General features: G+C 37.9%; 2 protein-coding genes across 3 annotated transcripts; one reads left to right on the forward strand and one right to left on the reverse strand.

The window, feature by feature from the left end:
- On the forward strand, window positions 1–16,663 carry LOC109225575 (proteasome subunit alpha type-6-like). 2 transcript variants are annotated; one of them, XM_019390286.1, is made up of 9 exons: window positions 1–255; window positions 485–579; window positions 6,750–6,831; window positions 7,194–7,290; window positions 8,106–8,164; window positions 8,279–8,361; window positions 14,865–14,960; window positions 15,825–15,884; window positions 16,315–16,663. In XM_019390286.1, exons 1-9 carry the CDS (start codon window positions 180–182, stop codon window positions 16,405–16,407), a joined length of 741 nt encoding a protein of 246 aa, XP_019245831.1. In that variant the 5' UTR covers window positions 1–179; the 3' UTR covers window positions 16,408–16,663. The 2 variants fall into 2 exon arrangements, with proteins under 2 accessions (XP_019245831.1, XP_019245832.1); XM_019390287.1 differs by lacking the exons at window positions 1–255; window positions 485–579 and adding an exon at window positions 2,371–2,424.
- LOC109225574 (protein STRICTOSIDINE SYNTHASE-LIKE 5-like) lies at window positions 16,701–19,685 on the reverse strand. Its single transcript, XM_019390285.1, has 6 exons — window positions 19,437–19,685; window positions 18,656–18,868; window positions 18,414–18,481; window positions 17,578–17,814; window positions 17,218–17,350; window positions 16,701–17,134 (listed from the first exon to the last, which is right to left on the reverse strand). The coding sequence occupies exons 1-6, from the start codon at window positions 19,593–19,595 to the stop codon at window positions 16,856–16,858; spliced, it is 1,089 nt and encodes a 362-aa protein (XP_019245830.1). The 5' UTR covers window positions 19,596–19,685; the 3' UTR covers window positions 16,701–16,855.

Genomic DNA, 21,091 nt, shown 5'->3' on the forward strand with positions numbered 1-21,091 from the left:
CTTTTTTTTGAACCTCTGAGGCACCTCAGTTGGACTAAGAGAGTTTTCTTGGGAAAAAAGCTTTCTTTCTCCTTCAGAAGCATTTGCTCCACTCTGCAATTAACCAATCTCTTGTACTAAATCCCTAATCACAATTAACCCAACTCAAAAGCAACAGTGGCAACTGTTTAAACTGAAGAATGAGTCGAGGAAGCGGAGGCGGCTATGATCGTCACATTACTATCTTCTCCCCAGAAGGTCGTCTATACCAAGTCGGTAAGCATTTTTCTACATTCTAACCAATTACCAATTTAACTCCAACTCCATTCCTATTTTGCAACCTCTCTTCAGTTTTATCGAAATCTTCGTCCTTTTTGTCATTGTGAAAAATTTAAGTTTCTTAAGTCAAATTGTTTATTTGAATGAATTTTGGATTGAGGCCAGTTGATTGATGGTTGTTTTTTTTTCTTTCACTTTTTTTTTTTTTTTTTGTTTTTTTGAAAAGAGTATGCGTTTAAGGCAGTGAAGGCTGTGAGAATCACTTCTATTGGTGTCCGTGGAAGGGACTCAGTTTGTGTTGTTACTCAGAAGAAAGTTCCTGTGAGTGCAACTTTTTAACTCGCTCCCTCCCAATATATTTGGTACTTTTTGCTTAGGGAGAAGGTACAAATTTGCCGCTGTACTCTATGGAATTGCTCAATTTTGTCATTTATTAGACTTCTGGTCCATCCATACTCTTGTTGTCAGTAAATCGTCTCGTATTTGTTGATATCAACTAAAGAAAAATAGAAGAAGAAATGAGAATCCTAAAGAGCAAAATAACAGAATTGCTCTTGAACCGACTTCTCAAGATACTCTTAATTGAGTTCTAAGTTTGGAGAGAGAAAAATGAAGACATTATTGATAGGAATCAGTTCCGAATGAATTTACAATCAACTGATCTCACTTAAATGGAATTGGGGAAGGGGGGAATTTAGTTACGACTAACTCAGGGAAGGGACTTTAAGTTACGACTAACTCACGGAAGGGACTTTAAGTTACGACTAACTCACGGAAGGGACTTTACTGTGCATGTACCTAACCAACTCCTAACTAACTTGATAGCTGGAATGAAACAAATAGATGAAAGTGGAAATAACCTTCGCTAATACAAAATTAGAAGGCAATTATTCTGGATCATATCAGTTACTCCCCCTTCAAACAATCCTTGTCCTCGAGGATTAAAAGATGGAAATTTGAGCTGGAAATCGTGCCAATCTTCCCATGTACTGTCTTCAGGAGCTGCATTTAACCATTTCACAAGAACTTGTGCAGTAGCTTTACCATTTCTTGGAGCCAATCCCCTGTCTAAAATATCCCCAGGTTCAAGTAGCACATGACCATGTTTAACATGAACAATGGGAAGAACGGGTGAGACTGGATGAGAACCAAGCCTTTTTTTAAGTTGAGAGATTTGAAATGTAGGGTGGATCTTAGAATGAGCAGGTAGAGCCAAGGTGTAGGCTACTGGTCCCACCCTCTGAATTATCTGAAAGGGTCCATAAAACTTGGCTGGAGCTTCTGAAAAGAGTGACTCTTCAGAGGTAACTGTCTGTAGGAGCAATTTAACATAGACTCAATCTCCAACTTCATAATTCCTATCAGTCCTGCCCTTATCTGCTTGAGACTTCATTCTATTTTGAGCTCTCAAAAAATGGAACTTGACTATCCTCAAGGTGGCTTCTCTTGCTTGCAGACTTCTATCTACCACTTCCAATTGGGAATCAAGAAGCATGTATGGTAGCAGAGGTTGTGGTTTCTGACCATAAACGACCTCATAAGATGTCATCTTTATAGCTGAATGATAGGCAGTGTTGTACCACCACTCTGCTAAGGGTAACCACTAGGGCCATTCTTGTGGTCTATCACATATCACGCATCTCAAATAACATTCCAAACACCTATTTACCACCTCAATTTGTCCATCCATTCGGGCTTCAATAGCAGCTGGGTTCATGGAGTGAAGATGTGGTAAGCAGTAAAAGCGAGCAAGGACACTTTTTGCAACTTAAATAACTCCTTCCAGAATTTGCTGGTAAAGACCACATTTCTATCAGACACCACAGACTTGGTCATACCATGGAGTTTAAAAATATTATCCATGAACGCCTATGCCACTTCTAAGGCAGTGTAAGGATGTTTTAAAGCCATGAAATGAGCAGCTTTACTCAACCTGTCAACCATTACAAAGATGACCTCTTTGCCCTTGGCCTTTGGTAATCCTTCGATGTAATACGTAGAGATATCTTGGCATACTTTGTTAGGAATAGGCAAGGGCTGTAGCATCTCTGGCTATGCTACATTCTCATTTTTGCACCTCTGATTTGTTTCATCTTTTTCCAACAGAAATCCTGCTTGAGTCTGTTTGAGGTGGCAAAAATGCTAGAGTGTCCTCCAACTGAAGTGGTGTGGTAGTAAGCTACTGGCTTCCTTTTATTTCATTATGCCCACCATAATCTTTCCCTTTCTGCTCAGAATGCTAGCCTGGTACTTGTAATGTGGTTTGGTTGGTGCAGAAGTTTGCAATTTCTTGATGAGTAGCTGCAGAACTGGATCTTGCAGCCAAGATTGTTTGACTTCCTCTAATAGATCCACCTAAACTCCAGAAATGCTGCAAAGTTGAGCCGGTTCCTCCCTCCTGGACAGCGCATTTGCAACAATATTGTCTTAGCCCCTCTTATAGGATATGGTGTAATCAAAGCCAAACAGTTTGACTCGACACTTTTGCTGGCTAGGTGTTGTGATCCTTTGATCCAACAGATATTTAAGACTATGGTGATCAGTCTTAATGATAAAATGTCTACCTAACAGATATGGCCTCCACTTTTGTACTGCACTCACCAATGGCAACAACTCCCTCTCATAATACCTTGTTCTTGTCGGATAGTCCATTACTAAAAAAAGTTGTAGTTCTGTATTTCTTGAGTAAGTACTGCACCAATACCTTCTCCTGATGCATCTGTCTCAACAATAAATTCTTTAGAAAAGTGTGGCAGTGCTAAGACAGGAGCTGAAGTTATGAGCTCCTTCAATCCTTCAAATGCCTGAGTTGCAACGTCGTTCCATGCAAAGTTTCCCTTCTTTAAGAGATAGATACCCCTTTATGTACCTTCTGTAATAGACCTAAGAACCCTCTGAGTGCCTTGATGGAGGAAGGTTGAGGCCAACTGAGTATTGCTGATATATTCTGAGCATCCATGTAAACTCCTTGTTCAGAAATCACATGCCCTAAACAATCCACTTAGTCTCACCAAAAGCACACTTGTTCTTCTTAACAAATAGAACATTAGTCCTCAAAACCTCAAAGGTCTTCCCCAGATGTACTAAGTGATCGCCCTAGGAAGAGCTGTACACCAGGATATCATCAAAGAAAACTAAGATGAACTTGAGATAAGGATGGAAGATTTGGTTCATCAGGCTGTGAGAAGTAGAAGGAGCATGGGTTAGGCCAAAAGGCATCGCCAAAAACTCAAAGTGGCCATAGTGAGTCCTGAAAGCAGTCTTTGGAATATTAGGTTCCCACATCCTAATTTGATGGTATCCTGATCTAAGGTCCAGCTTGGAGAAGAACTTAGCGGCGTTAGCGCCATGGAGTTCATCTAACATTTCTTCAATAACTGGTACTGGAAATTTGTCTTAGATTGTATTGTTGTTAAGTTCCCTATAGTCAACACACATTATCCAACTCCCATCCTTCTTCTTCACCATAAGAATGGGTGAAGAGTAAGGACTTGTTTTGTTCCTTATCACTCCAGTAGTCATTAGCTCTTCAATCATTTTCTCTATCTCTTTCTTTTGTATGGTGGGATATCTATATGGTCTGATATTGACAGGAGAGGTGCCCTCCTTCAATAGAATTCTGTGATCATGTTGTCTAGGTGGTGGAAGGTCCTTAGGAACCTCAAACAAGTCGCTATACTCCTTCAACAATTCCTGCAATCCTGACTTGCCCTCTTCTATTTCTGCTTGAGCTTCTAATTTCCAGAAGCTACCCCTGGTTCAGGGTATGCAACAAACAACCCCACTGTCATCATAGATAGCTCAGCATGTTTAGCTAAGAGCTTATCCATTTTGCCTTGTTCCACCAGCTTCATTGCAGGAGCTGCCGAGTTGTATGCCCCTTAATGACACCTTTTACCCCTTGTACCTGAATTCCATTCTCGCCTTCATGAAGTTCATAAGATATCACCCAACGTAATGAGCCATTGTACTCCCAAAATCATATTACAACCACCAAGAGGCAAAGTTAACAAGTCAGACATAAACTGAGCCCCTTGTATTCTCCTTACAGATGAAATTGTTGTGCATTATGTTGCCATCGGCTACTGATACAGCAAAAGGATGGATTCTAGTCAAGTAATAGCCCAACCTTTTTGCAATAGTAAGGTCCATAAAATTGTGAGTGCTACGTGTGTCAGTCAAGATCTTGACAGCTTTCCCTTTTATTGAACCTGTGACCCTCAAAGTTCTAAACATAGTCCTGAAGTCTTGGGCACCAGTCATTACATGTACTGAAACATGAGGTAAAATAGCCCCCTCAGAGTCAACATCATAGTCTAACCCTTCCATAAACAAAAATTCAGAAGGATCAAACAGTGCATCTCCTTCATCACCATTCTCCTCTTCCTTTGGTTCCTCAACTTCAATGAAAAATAACTGCCTCCTCTTTGATCACACATGTCTTGGGACATATTTTTCATCACAATAAAAGCATAACCCCCTTGCTCTCTTATCCTCTTTTTCATTACGACTCAGAATTTTTGGGTTCTTGTAAGATGGTTTAATAGCTCTAGAGTAAGAACTCTGGGCTTTCTAGAGTGATTGATTTGGTTTGGAGAAAGATGGGTTGTTGAAATAGCTGGTGTTAGCGAAGGAAGTTTTTGGACTGGTCTAGGATTAGAAAGGATTGGAATATTTTTTAAAGCTTGTTTCTGAATTATTAATGGCTGTTCTGTAATTTTGTCCAGATTGATTGCTTTGTGTAGGGATCTAGGGGCAAACATCTTTACAGGTAAACCAATTTCGGGTTTAAGACCCTTCAAAAAACAACTGACACCATACTCATTCAAGTCTACTGTACTCAACAATTCATCAAATAAATCCACATAGTCTTGAACAGAGTTTACTTGTTTCAGATCCTTCAAATATCCCATTGGATCATCAAATAGCTTTGAGCCAAACCTTGCATACAAACACCGCACGTACTCCGCCCAATTAGGCCGCCACTCCCTCGACAGTCTAGTTTTCATAAAAGACTCGGTGCCATTGAAGAGCCTTACCTCCCAGTCTACAAGAAGCTAATTTCACTTTGGATGCTTGTGGAGTTTTATCCACTTTGAAGAATTGCTCGCACTGATACAACCAGTCGCGTAACCTAGTTTCATCAAATTTTGGAAATTCCAACTGATTTCTCCTAGTAGGCAACTTGTAGTACTTCTCTCGCCGACCACTTGCTGCTGTAGTTGTAATATCTTCCTTAGCACTGGGATTCACCTCTGGTCGTTGATTCTCCATACTCGTTAGAAGAATTCTCTTAAATTTCGCCCTTGACTGTGCAAGCTTCTCATCCATGGTTCTCCTCAATTCCTCCATTGTCCTAGTAATTCCTTCAAAAGATCTCGAAGACCATCAAGATCTCTTCGAAGCTCTTGTATCGTAGAGTTGTGTTCCCCCATTTCACTTTCCTCAGATCCAAGGAGAGCTTTGCTCTGATACCAATGATATCCAGCTTAAAAAAATAGAAGAAATGAGAGTCCTAAAGAGCAAAGTAACAGAATTGCTCTTGAACAGACTTCTCAAGATACTCGAATTGAGTTCTAAGTTTAGAGAGAGAAAAAGTGGAGATATTATTGATAGGAATCATCGAATCAGTACCGAATGAATTTACAATCAGCTGATCTCACTTAAATGGAATTGGGGAAAGAGGGGGAAGTTAGTTACAACTAACTCTGGGAAGGGACTTTACTGTGCACGTGCCCCACACATGTGCCTAACCAACTCCTAACTAACTTGACAGCTGGAATGAAACAAAAAGATGATATTGGAAATACAATTCCCTAATACAGAATTAGAAGGCAATTGTTTTGGATCATATCATTTGTCCTTACCAATAACGAAGCTCTAGTATAAAATGGATGTACTCCATGTGTCCAAGTTCTTTGAGAAAAAAACAGTCCTTGTCTACCCCTTGACGTTTGACTATAGCTTAGGGTTCAAGGGCAAAAATGAGACCTTTTTAAAATTAGACCACAAGTTCAACTAAGGACAGTGTCTCAATTTCGAATATTTGGGGAGAGGGGGGATTTGACCTTTTCTTTTTTGCTTATGGAGAATCAATTTACTAATCTTTGGAGTTAAATCGGACTAGATTAGTTCATCTTTTTTTTCTTTCTGAGTTAAAATTTAGAAGTTCCAAAACTCAGAAAAGTGCTATATGTTGCAATTGTCCTCATATTAAAATTTTGGAATGAATACATTTTATGCTAGTCCAAGTTCACTTAGTTTGGATCACACGAAGAGAAAAGGCCGTAAAGAGGGAGTAGCATCATTGTTGTTCTAAGTTTTGTATGACCTGATATAAGATCACTAATATGACAGACTTATGTAAAATTGTAAGCAAAGAAGCCATTGTTGTGATAATGTTACTTGCAGAGAGTATAAGCTTTCCTAGGATTTGTGATATATGGAACTGTTATCAAGTCTGTAATGTGTTTGTTACTTTGGCTGAGCAGGACAAGTTATTGGATCAGACAAGTGTGAGCCATTTGTTCCCAATTACCAAGTATCTTGGACTATTAGCTACCGGCAGTACAGGTCTGTCACTTTTTTAAGGAGTGCAAGGGTTCTATTATGGGTGGTTTACATGAAAATGGAGAATTGATTTGATTCTTTGTATATAACCCTTAGGCTCTGACTAATTAATTTTCCAATGATCTACTTTTTGTAGAAGTGTATATTTGTCGACAAGAATGAGAATCTTGTACCTTTTATTATTTCAATAGGCACGTCTGCTAAGACATGTTTTTTGAACTTGCAAGAGACAAGTTGGAAGTCAAAAGTTTGTCCACTTTTAGTATTTTCTTTGGTTTGCTTAGAAATAGATCATATTGCTTTGAATTTGTGACTATACCTCTATTTCCGCAGTTATTTTAACATATTTTCCCGTGTAATTTCAGCTGATGCAAGAACCTTGGTCCAACAAGCTCGAAATGAAGCTGCTGAGTTCCGTTTTAGATATGGGTATGAGATGCCAGTGGATGTACTGGGTAGATGGTATGTTATTTTGTTCTATGACTTTTTGTGTCTTTGTAACAAGCCAGTTAATTATGTAAATTGCTACAGTAGGCTATGTTGTGCGGACTCGTCAAAATCCTTGCGTCACCCGTGTCGACACAACATGGGTGTGGGATCCCCAACGGATTTGGTCAACTTACCTTGGGTGCTTTGGCTACATGTATAACTGAGAAGTATATATTGATTGGGTATTTAGTTTGATTTTGTGGGCTTATGTCATATATATATAAAGTTATATCAAGTATTAGAATGCTTTGCTGTTATACGAGATATCGTATGAATAAAATATTAAGTATTTATAAAAGTTAAATTTTTTTACTTTTAGTTCAATACCTTTAATTAATCGAAATATATACTTATATATGTCGCAATATACATTTATTGGCTGTATCCCAGCATCCGTACCCGCACTCGGATCCATAACCCCAAATCCTAAAATCTATATGATGAAGAATCCGGCCTCTAGATCCACACCCGTATCAGATACCCGCACCCTAGTCCGAGCAACATAGACAATAGGTGTCCTAGAATGTTGTACTAGGTCGAAAAGAAATGCAAATTGTGGATTGAATATTTTGTCAAATGTTATTTCCTGTGAAATTTTTCGCTTCCCAAAGCTTGTAGTATGACAGCATGGGGTTGATGCATGTAGTGGAAACAAATCAAATAAATTTAAAGTGCTTTTATGATGTGCTGTTTCTTTGATAGTGGAGAATACATAAGCTAACAAGAAGAATACATCATAATCTTACAATTATAAATCATAATGAGCCAAAAACAAGTATGCAATGCAGGATTGCAGACAAGTCTCAGGTTTATACACAACATGCCTATATGAGACCCCTGGGAGTAGGTTCGTTGCTGCTCCCTTTCGATATTTATGGGGCACTTTTTCCCTTAGTGATGGCGCAGATAGAATATATTTATTCATGACTGCTTTTTCTTTTTGTTCTTTTCTGATATGAAGTCGCTATGATTTTGGGAATCGATGAGGAGAAGGGGCCTCAACTCTTCAAATGTGACCCTGCTGGTCATTTTTTTGGTCATAAGGTATTTATTGCACTTATGTCATTTTCCTAGATAAAAGCTGATTGAGTATCTTCTTATACTTAGCCTTCTGTTTGACTGCTTTCCTGTCATACTAATTTAAGCTGTAAGTTTGTCACCACACTAGTTGATGCTCTACAGAAAAGCAATGATGGGAAAATTAGATTTTAAGTTGAGTTCTATTAAATTGGTCTTGCACCTTTAGAAAGTGAGACAGCGCAAGCAAGGAACTGTTATTTCACTTCCCAGTTTGCCATTAGTGTAAGAATGGTTCCTTTGATACGGTATACACGCACATTCAGTTACATCCACATTCATTCTATTCTTTTTTGATGTTTTCGCAAAGACCCCTACTTTTATACAGTTAACGGTCCCTAATAACTGACGTTGAATGGTTCTAATAAGAGATTCTATCTACCAATTTATCCTTACTAATGGAAAATAAAAGAAAAAGTATCAAATAGAGACAAATGGGAAAAATGTATTTATTCCTCTAATTTTTTATCTTTTGAATACACTCTTTTTCCTTTTTCTGTTTAATTTTCCAGATCTGAAGAGTAAGCATCGCAATATTAACAAAAGATTTGATCAACTTTACCATTGTCCAAGTACTGCAGGATTCTAAAAGAGGTCTCTTATTTTTGGCAAACCATAGCTTCTAAAGCACTAGTTTATCCCAAAAAAAAAAAAAAAAAAAAAAAACCTCAAGAATCTGTCTATTACACCTATTAGACATTGTCACTCTTATATTTTGTAAAAATATTGGGATTATCTCTCGAAATCATAACATTGAGTGGCTTTTCGAACGCGACTGAATCTGATATAATACTGTGCTCAAAGGATAACTGTACTGCATCTGTGCATAAGCGATGCAACTGCCCACATTGGTAATATACTAGGGAAGGTCGGTTACCTGCTTCCAAAGCTACTAACTAATGCATGTGTGGTCTTTTGTTTGATGATAACTGGAAGTACAACTCCAGCCTCATAGTAGAGTAATAATGTATTGGGATTGAGATTGCTAGTAAGTCCTTGAACTGGCCCATACAAGGATCATATCTGACGATGAACATCTAGGACATTGATCGAATGAAATCCACGATGAACAACAGGGATGCTAGCCCAGTGAATACCAAATAACCGACAGCTGCACATGTCTGGGTTGAGGCAAAAAATGCTGGTCGAGCAGATGTCACTCTGTGTCCGTCAGTACGCCTCCCCCGATGCAAGGTGAACACTCCTAGTGTTGTTTGTGTGATATTGACACTCTCCAAAACTGGGGTGGGACGTGATTGACATTTGATGTTGTCTGTCGAGTGAACCCTGTATCTAGCTGACTAATATATAATCTAATTAAGCTGTCTGAATCAATTGAAAGGGCGAACATAATTAACATAACTAAAACATCTGAGTTAGAACAGAATACTATAGTTGTATTTTAAAACTAACATCCACTAGGCTAAGTCATGAGCCTCTAAGAATACTGACTACATAATCTCTTCGGGTCATACCCTGGAATATTGAAATGATTAAAATAACATAACGACGAATGAACTCCCGCCGAAGAAGATGGCGGAGGTAAGCTGAGCTGGAGTCTAAGCTTAATTGGTCGGACTTGAACGTGGTTAGTGGTATCTGCATCCAAGAAAATGAAAGCAGGTCCTCTCGGACTAAGTATCATCGACATGATACCCAGTAAGTCTCATAGTCTACCTCCTAAAAAGGCGACACTAGACTTCCGGGGTTAAGAACATAATAAACAAGGAAGCACGTTTCACAAGTAAGCATGAAAATCATATAAAGTGTGATATAAGCTGATAACTGAGGCTGTAAGCTGATAACTGAACCAAAAACTGAAAGCTGAGTTAGTTTAACTTTTCTAAAAGAAAAGAGTTACACATAGTGACCCTTCGTACGTGAGATCTGGCAACACACGTTGAGAGCATCGGTCTATCTCCCTAGCAAACAATAGTCCCTACAAGCGTGGGGTAGGTAACCCTGGGCTCTCGTGACACACGCTGGGGGAGATCGGCTGGCTCTCCTGTCTGAATATGATCACATTAATGCACTGCACTGAATGCTGAAACTGTTTGCTGAACTGAACATAAATATCACAACAATTACACATATCAAGTAGTGACACACATAAGCATATGATTTTCTAAAGACTGAGCAAAATATCATACAAGTCATGCTGGGCAACAGAGACCGCATATAATACTATCACATTTTCATATAAGACTGTATTGAGTAGGAATGGGGTGCTTTGGTTAGTAGATCACAAGAAACCTTGCTTAGACTCATCAAACACATAAAGTACGTGGGTTTTACTAGAATTCTCTATTAGGAGAGTAAGCCTTAAATTACCTTGAGCTACAAGCTTAACTTCAGCTTCTCGTGTCCTTCAAGCAATCCGAATCACAATCTACCTGATAACTGGGTTTGATATATATCAATACATGCTCAAAGATCTCAACTTTATTCACTCTAACTTGGGGACATTTTTTCAAGTTCTCCAACTCATGAGTTCTCTTACCAATTTATGGGAACTAAGTTTACCCACTTCATTCTAGATGATCCAATGGGAACTAAATACATAAACAACCTCTTTAAGTTGTCCACAACAATCAGATGAACGCTTTAACTTGGCATATAACCAGACATACACTTCTATTTGGAAGAACTGTATCTCTTAAACCCCTTACGCAGACATGGCAAAATTTGTGTGTTGCACTCAGATCTGAGCGTGTGAAGCTCTTTAAAATTAGGTTTATCTTTTTTTTTTCTCCCTAAAATCAACATGGACCCCACCTAATTCTTACACCACTTTCTTCTCCAATTTTTTCCTCCAACGTCCTCTGCGCCTCTGCTCCAAACTATCTTCTCCACCTTCTACCTGCATGCTAGAAAAAAAAAAGCACATCAAGAACACAACTTCCATCACCACCACCACAATCACTGTCAACCACTAAACAAACCCAAATTAATCTCCACGGTTACACCACCACAGAACTACTATCACTTCTTCAATCTCCCTTTGACCCCAAATCTGAAAAACCAAAAAGAACCCTTCTAAAACCTTCTAATTTCACCACAATTAGATCTGACAGTTGGTTCTTCACTGATAAAAATATATCAATCAAATGGGTTGGGACGATTTTTGATTTGGTTTTATAAAAAAAAAAGGAGTGAAGTGGGCTTTGGCGGCCGACTGTGGAAAGGTTTATATACAAACAAATAATTGGGGTGGAGCTTCAAAGAGCAATAAACCATAAGGCGTGGCACAAAGAAAAAAGAAGAAGAACCAAACCAATGGAAGAACAGCAATGAGATTAAGGAAGAGTAGTAATGAAAGCAAAGCAAAGAGGGATTTTTAATGTAGCAAAGAGGGATTTTTAATGTAGCAAAGCAATGATTGCACCCGCGAGAGAGGGGAATGATTGGGAATGAGAAATTGAACTTTTGAGAGAAATTATTGTTAAAGGTTAGACCTTTTGTGGTATTTTTTGGTAGTGTTACAATGGTGGAAAGGAGCTGTAGCGTTTATGGTGTTAAAGGAAGAAGAAATACAACTATTTCTTATTTTTATTTTTGGCTGAGAGAGAGGAAGGAAAGTCTTTTTCTTCTTTTTTTTAATCAAAGAATTACAAGTATTTTTTACTATAAACTATAGTTTATTTAAGAAATACACATGTCATTTGATAATTTGTCAGTTTGCCATGTCATCCGCGAGTGTAACTCACACATGAGGCTTGTTGAACTCGGGTATTCATAAGACACACGTGTCAAATAGAAGTGTCTGTCTGGTCATATGCCAAGTTAAGGCGTTCATCTGATTGTTGTTGACAACTTAAAGGGGCTGTTTATGTATTTCGCCTTAATAATATTCCAAATTGTTAATTCAACACCCAATAAAAGATTCCGTCATTTTCCCCAAGTTCTTAACAAGTTCCACAAATGGAGGATTAAGGTTTGTTCAATTCCCTTTCTAATCTCTAACCCTATGAATTCACTATTTATCACTATAATCTTGCATTAATAACATAGTAGGGTGAGAAAAATTCTTCATCAAAAAAAAATAGTAGGGTGAGAAAAATTACCTCATTGGGTTGACACCTTGAAAACTCTCAAATGGTTGTTCTCGAATATTCTCTTGAAATCTAGTAAAATACCTTGATTTCAATGTTAACTCATGTTGATGGATGTTAAATAGCGTAAATGAGTCGTAAAAACCTTACCTCAATGATTGGTCGTGATTCTTTGTGTAAAATCTTCCCAAAGACCCAACTAACCCTCTTGTCTTGTTTTGAACTAAAAATCCCAATTTAGGAACTTTTACCGCACTAGGCGTGGTGCTGTCTCAGCAATATAGCGGCTGGAAAGCACCAAAACTTCTGCAGCCAGCACTATCTTGGCACTGTAGCGGCTGGATGGTGCCAATACTCTTGCACTGTATTCATGATCCGAGCCTACGACCTTGATCATATGGAATCATTAATACCTTTGGGATGGTTTGATTGCGTTATTAGGCTCTTAACTAGCGTAGTCAGGTTTAAGAATCCACAGGGCCTTACAAACATTGACCCAATGCAACATGTAATGTGCAAAAGTGAACACCTTAGACATTGGTTGACTTGATGTATCAACTCTATGCGTGCACTATGCCACAACAGCGACCTCAGGCACTGGTCGGGATTTAGCTACTCAGTGCAAGATGTATCATGCAATTATCATGCTTATGCTCAGAGGATGCAGTTAATTATAAACATATGTATAGCTTTGAGCTATAATATACAGTGGAACTATTTATCAAATCTCGTATTGTATAGTGTATAAGATTGATGAAAAGCTCAACAGCTTTCCAAACTGTACTTGTAAATGTTCGTTCCCTCATATATATGGCTGCCCAAACAAGCTTTCATAGTATTGGTATTTTCAAATCATACAATATGCTAGTTTATCCAAAACAAGCATTTACAGAGTAAGGTCTCGATTTACCTCAAGTCCAAAGCTCAAAGCGCTACTATAGCGTCAAGACTCAACCTATGCTTGCCAATCTACTGAAATAGTAATTCAACAGTGTCAAATACACTCATACAACTCATTTTCCAAAATTGTTATCTTGTCATAGTCAAACCCCGGGCCAAACATATCAAACCCAGTCAAACCGACCAACCCATAGTCTTTCTAGGTTACCCATGACTTCATTACTCCATTCCAATCACTTATCATCCATTAGATACCATAAACCAATTCAAATCTCAAGATTTCAAGTTTGGGGGATTAGGCTAACTTGTGTAAGTTTTTTTTTTAATCAAGTAACTTGACTCTTATACGAAAGAGAAAGAGCCATCCAGAAATTGTGTTACATTGTTTATATCCAAAAATCTATCAGTTATACAGATAGCTGTACAAAATTGACTATACTCTGGGAATGGACTGCCATAATTTCTTCTCTGCGCTTTTAAACTTTCTACAACAGCTAGCTACAGAAAGCCTCTTTAATTCCATATGGTATGACCATTGTAGCCTGAAAAGATCCAAAAACATGTTCCATAGTTCTTTTGTGATATACAATGTCAGTAAACGTGTCTGGCGCTCTCATTTTCTGACTGACAGAGATAGCACCTGCTGCAGAGGGTAAAACCTCTTTTCATTAGATTATCTTGCCTGAGACATGCTTAGCACATTAGCACCCAAGTGAAGCATTAACTTTTGGCGGGCATTTTGTTCTCCAAATCATCTTCCATGGCCAAGTATCTAAGATACTTATACTGACTTGTATCAGTATATGTATGCAAACCCAAAATAATGTTATGGATCTTACCTGAATGTTAGGAAGTGATTTGGAGTGAAATCCTCTTCAAAATGAGGACTATGTTCGTCCTAAAATGTGTTCAGGATATAAAATCCTTGATTCTGTTCGCTGATGTATAGTGCTATGATAGTAGCATAACACTGCTATTGTGGGCCTGGGCTGGACCATTGCCTCGATCGCAGACCTTGACTGCCATTGCCAAATACTGTATTCCTCGCACAGTCAATGCTAAGATGGCTGTTTCTGACCTGCGGTGGCAACATAACAACATCTGTTGCAGCACCATATTTTTCACCTCAACACCCTCAAAACTTGTCCGAGCCCCTTCAAACTCAACTCAACTGTCTGCACAAGTCACAAGTATATCAACTTAGTGACATTTCCGAAACTCAGCCAAAAAAAAAAAACTGAAAACGAGATGTCGGAGTGTTACACAGGCGGATTTTGCCTTGCACTATTAGCTTGCATTTACCTTGTAAGATCCAAATTATAGAATCAGATTGTTATACCCGTTAGTTAGGCTATGCCAACAAATCATTTTAAATCTATCTGTTCCCTGTATGTGCTTGTTCTTGAAAGGACATTAAGGTGCCTTAAGTCAGGTCTTGAGATCTTCCAGAAGAGAGCTTGCTGGAATCTTCAATCTTTTTTCTGTTCGTGTTGTTTAGATCTATTGACTTTGTTGCAGGCAACAAGTGCTGGATCTAAAGAGCAAGAGGCAATTAATTTTTTGGAGAAGAAAATGAAAAATGACCCTGCTTTTTCCTACGAGGAAACTGTTCAGGTAAAAAGGATCCTGCTTAAGACATGGTTTAGAGCTTCCTTTCTCCTTCTATTCCATTGTTGAACTGTTTTTGGTTCAAACTCTGCTGCTTTCTCTTTGGTTCTTGTCTCTTGCCTACATAATTTTCTGGACGGCCAGCTATTATATGCGAAATTGGCGTTCCTTGTCTTTTCTTTAGTCAGATACATATTTTTTATTTTTTGTTGAATCTTATGGTTATTTGTCATAGAGTCAAATATAGGAAATGGTGGTGAAGAGTTTTGGAGAAGATCTTACCAATTGTTTTTGTTCTCATGTTCATTACCAGAGAATCAATGTAGAAGTCACGAGCTATTTTTAATCCAACATGAGTATTTGGTGCTTTTCTTGCTAATATGACCTGCACTATTTAGAATTCAGAACTTCACTAGATGAATCACATTGTCAAACTGTAATCTATACCTCACTTATTACGAGCAAAGACTATGTGATTTTCCCTTTTTGATTAATGTGTCTGGATGTCTTCTGAAAAAATAAAAAGTTGAGGTGAAGTTTGGAGTATTAATAGGTTGCATAATTTCCTAATCAAAGCTCGACATTGTTTTCTCCATCATATTACTGGCATAAGTAATTGGTTTTTATTTTTTTGCACAAAGCTTAGGACTCCTGTGAGTGGTGTATTCAATTAAGTGGATGTTATTTGAGTTGGTAGGAGTGCTATCTATTGATCGAGATGGAGGACACTTAATTTGTCTACTTGTAGTATTTCATGTCCTCTATAATATGTAGAATGTAGAATTTTGAAGATGTATTCAGATCTGATGTTAAAGTTTGATGAATACCTATCTAATTGTGCTAAGAGATCATGTTCTCTTTGTTTAATAGACTGCAATATCTGCTCTTCAATCTGTTCTACAAGAAGATTTCAAGGCCAGCGAGATCGAGGTATTTAACTACTCCTCCACATTATTTACGATTTGAGTCTTAGTGAAGTTCTTGCCCATAATGATCACCACGTAAGAGGAAAAAATGAAAATGAGTGAAAGAGAGGGATGATTGCTTTTTGCCTCCATCTCCTTGCTTTTTCTTCAGAATGAATCTCTCTCTTGCTTGAGTGGCTTTAGGAAGTGTTATTTTCCTTTGAGGTATAATGTCCCTTTAGATATTTGCATACTTCCATTGTTTATAGAAGGAGACGGGTCAATAATGTCCACTATTTTCTCAGTAGAGGGAGTGGTTGCAAAATATAGACATTGAGACATGTATCATAGAATTGAATTGCCTTGGGTAGTGTTAAGTAATTGTAGTGGTTTTGCATGATTGTAACTGGATTGGTTCACTGCTTGAATACATTATATCTTCTGGTCTTTGGCAGGTTGGTGTTGTGAGGAGTGAAGATCCGTCCTTCAGAGTGTTGTCAACTGAAGAAATTGATGAGCACTTAACTGCTATCAGTGAACGCGACTGATTGCTATTGAATACCGTCTGATTCAGTAGAGATGTATGTTTGGTATAAAAACTTTTAGGATCTGGTTGTTACAGTTGGCGTTAGAGTATATGGAATCCCTCAGTGTACGCTCATACGAGTTACAAATTATGTTACATTGTAACTTTTCTTGGTGTCCTTAGTTTCAGAAATTGTTCGAATGCAACTGTCAGGAATTATTAATCGGTCTTATTTCAAGCAGCTTGGTCCTGTGTGTATTACAATGGGACAAAAGGAAGCTGCACTTTCACTTTTCCTCCTTAAACTTTAACTTGTTTCCTTAACAAGGTATCATTATTGCGTTATTATCAACAGTAGCTGATCTTGAACATCTCGTTATGATCTTGGGACCTGTGGTGGTTGTCCTATAGCTATGATGATATTATATTTCTCAAATTTGCTAAGCATTATGTGAGCAAGTTAGCAATGGCTACACAGTTGAGGTTGTCAGTGGTAACTTTCCTATGAAGTCACAGTTGAGACTTCCCAAATATAGATGACCCTCATACTCCAGCACAGATGTCACAAATGACATGACCTTTCCAGTTGGATCATCAAAGCCTTTGATTATCTTCCCATCAGCTGCCACATTCACTACCATCGCTTTGTGGTATGCTCCAAGGACCCAGTTTATCAATTTGGGGAAAGTTGCCAGCAAATGTTTTGAAGCTATTGACGAGTGTACAAAATTTAGTCCACGAGCTGTAAACTGTAACAGAGACAGACACATCAGTTGTTAAATTGGCACAGCAGATGAACCTTCTCTGCTACTGCAAGGTGTTTATAACTTACCTCTACTTGAGCTATCCAGAACGAACTATCTGGAGCAAGCTTGATGTTGTCGGGTGAAGCAGTAAGATTATCGACGAAGATCTCTGTTTGTCCTTTGATTTCCTCCTTCAGCCAATACTTTAGGCACCTAAATCTGATTATCATGGACGAAAAGAATGTTGAATGCAACTTGAACAATCAACTTAACAAATTGGTTCCAATTACCAAAAGAATGTGTTCATGAAGAAACCGTGCTAGTCAATAGAGAAACATGTCTCAACATTTTTAGCAAAAGACTACTTTCTCATAGCATCTCATGAGCTCACCAAGTTATCTTATAGTTAGAGGTAGAAAATCATTTAATAATTTGACAATACTTACTTCCACGTTTCACAGACAATTAAGTAATCTTGATCTGCAGAGAGAGCAACGCCATTTGCAAAGGCCAAGTTATGAAGAATTACAGAGGTCTGGTTCAATGAAGGATTATATTTGAGAAGCTGACCATGGGGCTTGGCTTCAAGCACGTCAAGGTACCATTCGTGGAGTCCAAATTTGGTGCTTGCGACACTGAAGTATAGACTCCCATCTGATGCTTCCACCACATCATCTGCAAATCTGTACACACTCTAACTTTTATCTTGAAATGGATTTTCATTAAAAATTTATAATTGATGGACATTAGGATCCAGAGAAATTTTATAATTTTGCTGCTAACAGCATCATATAAACCATCCCTCAGGGCTTTGGTTCATTGGTAAGGACACAACACATAGATGTGTCAATTAATTAGGCGCATGTCACAAGTTTAAACTCTGTTCCAAACAAAGCTGGTGGAGGACGGAAGACTCCCATCTGCGCATAGTCACCTTTGCCTAACGACGCACTAATTTAATATTGTAACCACAGTTCGAACCTTATGTCCCACGAGCATATTGTATTGTTCATATTATCTTGGATGCTATAAATAAATTACACAAATATCGTATGGTGATATTGTGAATTAATTCTTCCTTACTCGTTAGGCATCGTTCATTCCTGAAACTTTGTTGGATTGAAGTTACAGAATGGTGTACTTAATTTGTAAAGAATTCCTATTTTTTGAAAATATATCAACTCGAAAAAAAAGGCCATGCTCCATCAAGTATCATAAGATATATATTGCTCTTCGCCTCAATGGGCAGAGAATTTCAAGATAGAAAAGTGAAATCTTTTACCTTATTTTTTCACCATTGACATGTGAAGCAAGAACACTTACGCCATCTTCACTAACCTTAAGTAACCCCTGCACATCATACAATTGTTCCTATTAGAAACTTTAGGTGTGTTGCATATCATATTGCAACGCTAAGACTATCTAATATACGTGCTATATTAAAATTTTCAAAATCTATTAGGCAATCTTTACTTAGCCAAGCTATTCATTTGTTTAACAATAATAAGCTGCAAAATTAATTACCTCGTCAGCGTCACATACAATGACATGACCAGCAGCTGATACTGTAAGTCCTAGTAAAGAATTACTCCCAATATACTTCCAACTCTCCCAAGTCCCATTCTTGTTCAATCTTTTGATCCAACCATCTCTAGTAGCTGTATATAAAACTCCCATTTTGTCCACTGCCACATCTTCTGGTCTATCTAGATACCCTTCTCCAAGTTTACTTACCCTCTGAAATTAACACCACCATAAAACAGTCCATATATAGCATTTAGCATCACAGTTAAAAAAAAAATACTCCATCCGTTTCAATTTAGATGAGGTAGTTTGATTCGGCACAGAGTTTAAGAAGAAAAAAAAGACTTTTAAAAGTTTAAGGAGTAAAAGCTTTGTAGCGCCATCACACTTGTGTGGTTATAAAAGCTTCTCAACGAGGGTAAAATGAAGAATTTAAAAGTTAAATTATTTTCAATTGTAAAAATGTTTCATTCTTTTTGAAATGAACTAATAAGTAAAGTGTGTCATCTAAATTGATCTAAATTGAAACAGAGGGATTACTTTAAGTTTTAGTGTTTTACGCACACGAAAATATAATAGTACATACAATCTGGTCACCTAATAGGTAATTACATATAAATCTTTTGTTAAACATTAATTGGGAATTTGATAAATATGATAATTATCACATGCTATCACTAAGTTAAAATTCATTGACAGCGTACATAAATAAAATCCATAAAATAGATAGAGGCAAGTAAGAAAATATTAAGTTAAGGAACTTTTTTTTCTTTTAAGTTACCCGCAAATAGCTGTTTGATGTAAATGTAGTGGTGAAGGATTTTGAGGAAGAAGGAATTTCAAGAATATCAGGGAATATTGGTGAGAAGAAAAAAACTTGGAGTGAAATAGCCAGCAAAATAACTACTACAAAGCTTGAAAAAACCAGCATGGAATCCATAATGTGTTTGCTCTAGACCTCTAGTGCAGTTTGCAGATGAGAGGAAAAGTTCAGTCCTTTATGCACTACTTCTGATAAAAATTATTTCTTTGGTCCAAAATTACTACTTATCAGCAAGCCACCAAGTTTGGAAAGTATTTGTGGCTGAAAGTTGTCTATAGGGTAATTGCTATAATAATTATAAGTACCAAAAAGCACACTAATTTAGGCAATGCTACAAGAGAAAAATGGAATATAGACACGTTTCTTGTTAATCAAGAGTTTGACCAAGAAGACATTTGCTCATCTTTGTAACAGGGTTGTATACGGTTAAAACCGGGCCTATCCGATTTTACTATTTGATTGAGGCTAGGAATTTGCATCGAAGGCCAGCCTCGTAGTAGATCAGACCAGAGCACGAAGACAAGGTATCGAGTCCGAGGATCGAGGTGCCTGTCGAGATCGAGGCCAGCAACGATCTAGACCAAGTATGACAGACTTCGAGCAAAGCGCAATAACGGAAAAGCGAGATATCCGTGACCGGTCGAAAATCACGCCGGAAATCCCGGAACAGATCAAATCAAGGGCGATTGTTTAGGCTAATCATGGGATTTACTTTCGTAATTAGAATTGTACCGTAGATAGGATTCCTCTACTATATAAAGAGGGTTCTGATCATTTTGTAGACACCTTACACTGTGAGATATAAAAGCAATGTAACACCTTTTCTATAGTTCATATTATTGTTCATCAGCTTGTTACATTTTAACTGTTCTTGCACAAACTAGTTCGAGGGTATTCAAGCTCGAGGGCTGAATTCTGTTCAAACACTGGTTTGCTTTATATTATTCTTAATTTCTATTATTACTCTTTGCATTTATCAATTGGTATTAGGTGAAATCACGTATCCTTAAAACCACAATATAAGTTTAATTGTTATCCAATTTTAAGGGTAAACAAGTTTGGCCCCCACCGTGGGGCTAAGGATAATAGTGATTGCCTGGTATTAATTTTCGTAACAAGCTGCGATAGCGCAACTCCAAAATCAGAATCGAGCACCAAGCAGAATTGAGCTCGAAACATCACAAGAGGTTGTTCATAGAGTCGAGCCTGTACCGGAGAAATCGAATGCCAATAAATCGGGGACTGACCCCGCCATTATGAAGATGCTTGAGGAGCTCGCTAAATGGATCGAATCAGGTGAAAAGAAAATCGAGGCTAATGACAAAAAGGTAGAAACATACAACTCACGGGTTGACCAAATACCGGGGGCACCCCCGATTCTAAAGGGTTTGGATTCGAAGAAGTTCGTCCAGAAGCCTTTCCTCAAAGTGCGTCTCCGAAGCCTATCCCGAAAAATTCCGCATGCCAGAAATTACCAAATACAATGGAACCACCGACCCTAATGAACATGTCACTTCTTATACGTGCACAATAAAGGGGAATGACTTAGAAGATGACGAGATTGAATCCGTACTATTGAAAAAGTTTGGTGAAACTTTACGAAAAGGGGAAAT

Source organism: Nicotiana attenuata, chromosome 5, assembly GCF_001879085.1.
Source record: "Nicotiana attenuata strain UT chromosome 5, NIATTr2, whole genome shotgun sequence".
Lineage (NCBI taxonomy): Eukaryota > Viridiplantae > Streptophyta > Magnoliopsida > Solanales > Solanaceae > Nicotiana > Nicotiana attenuata.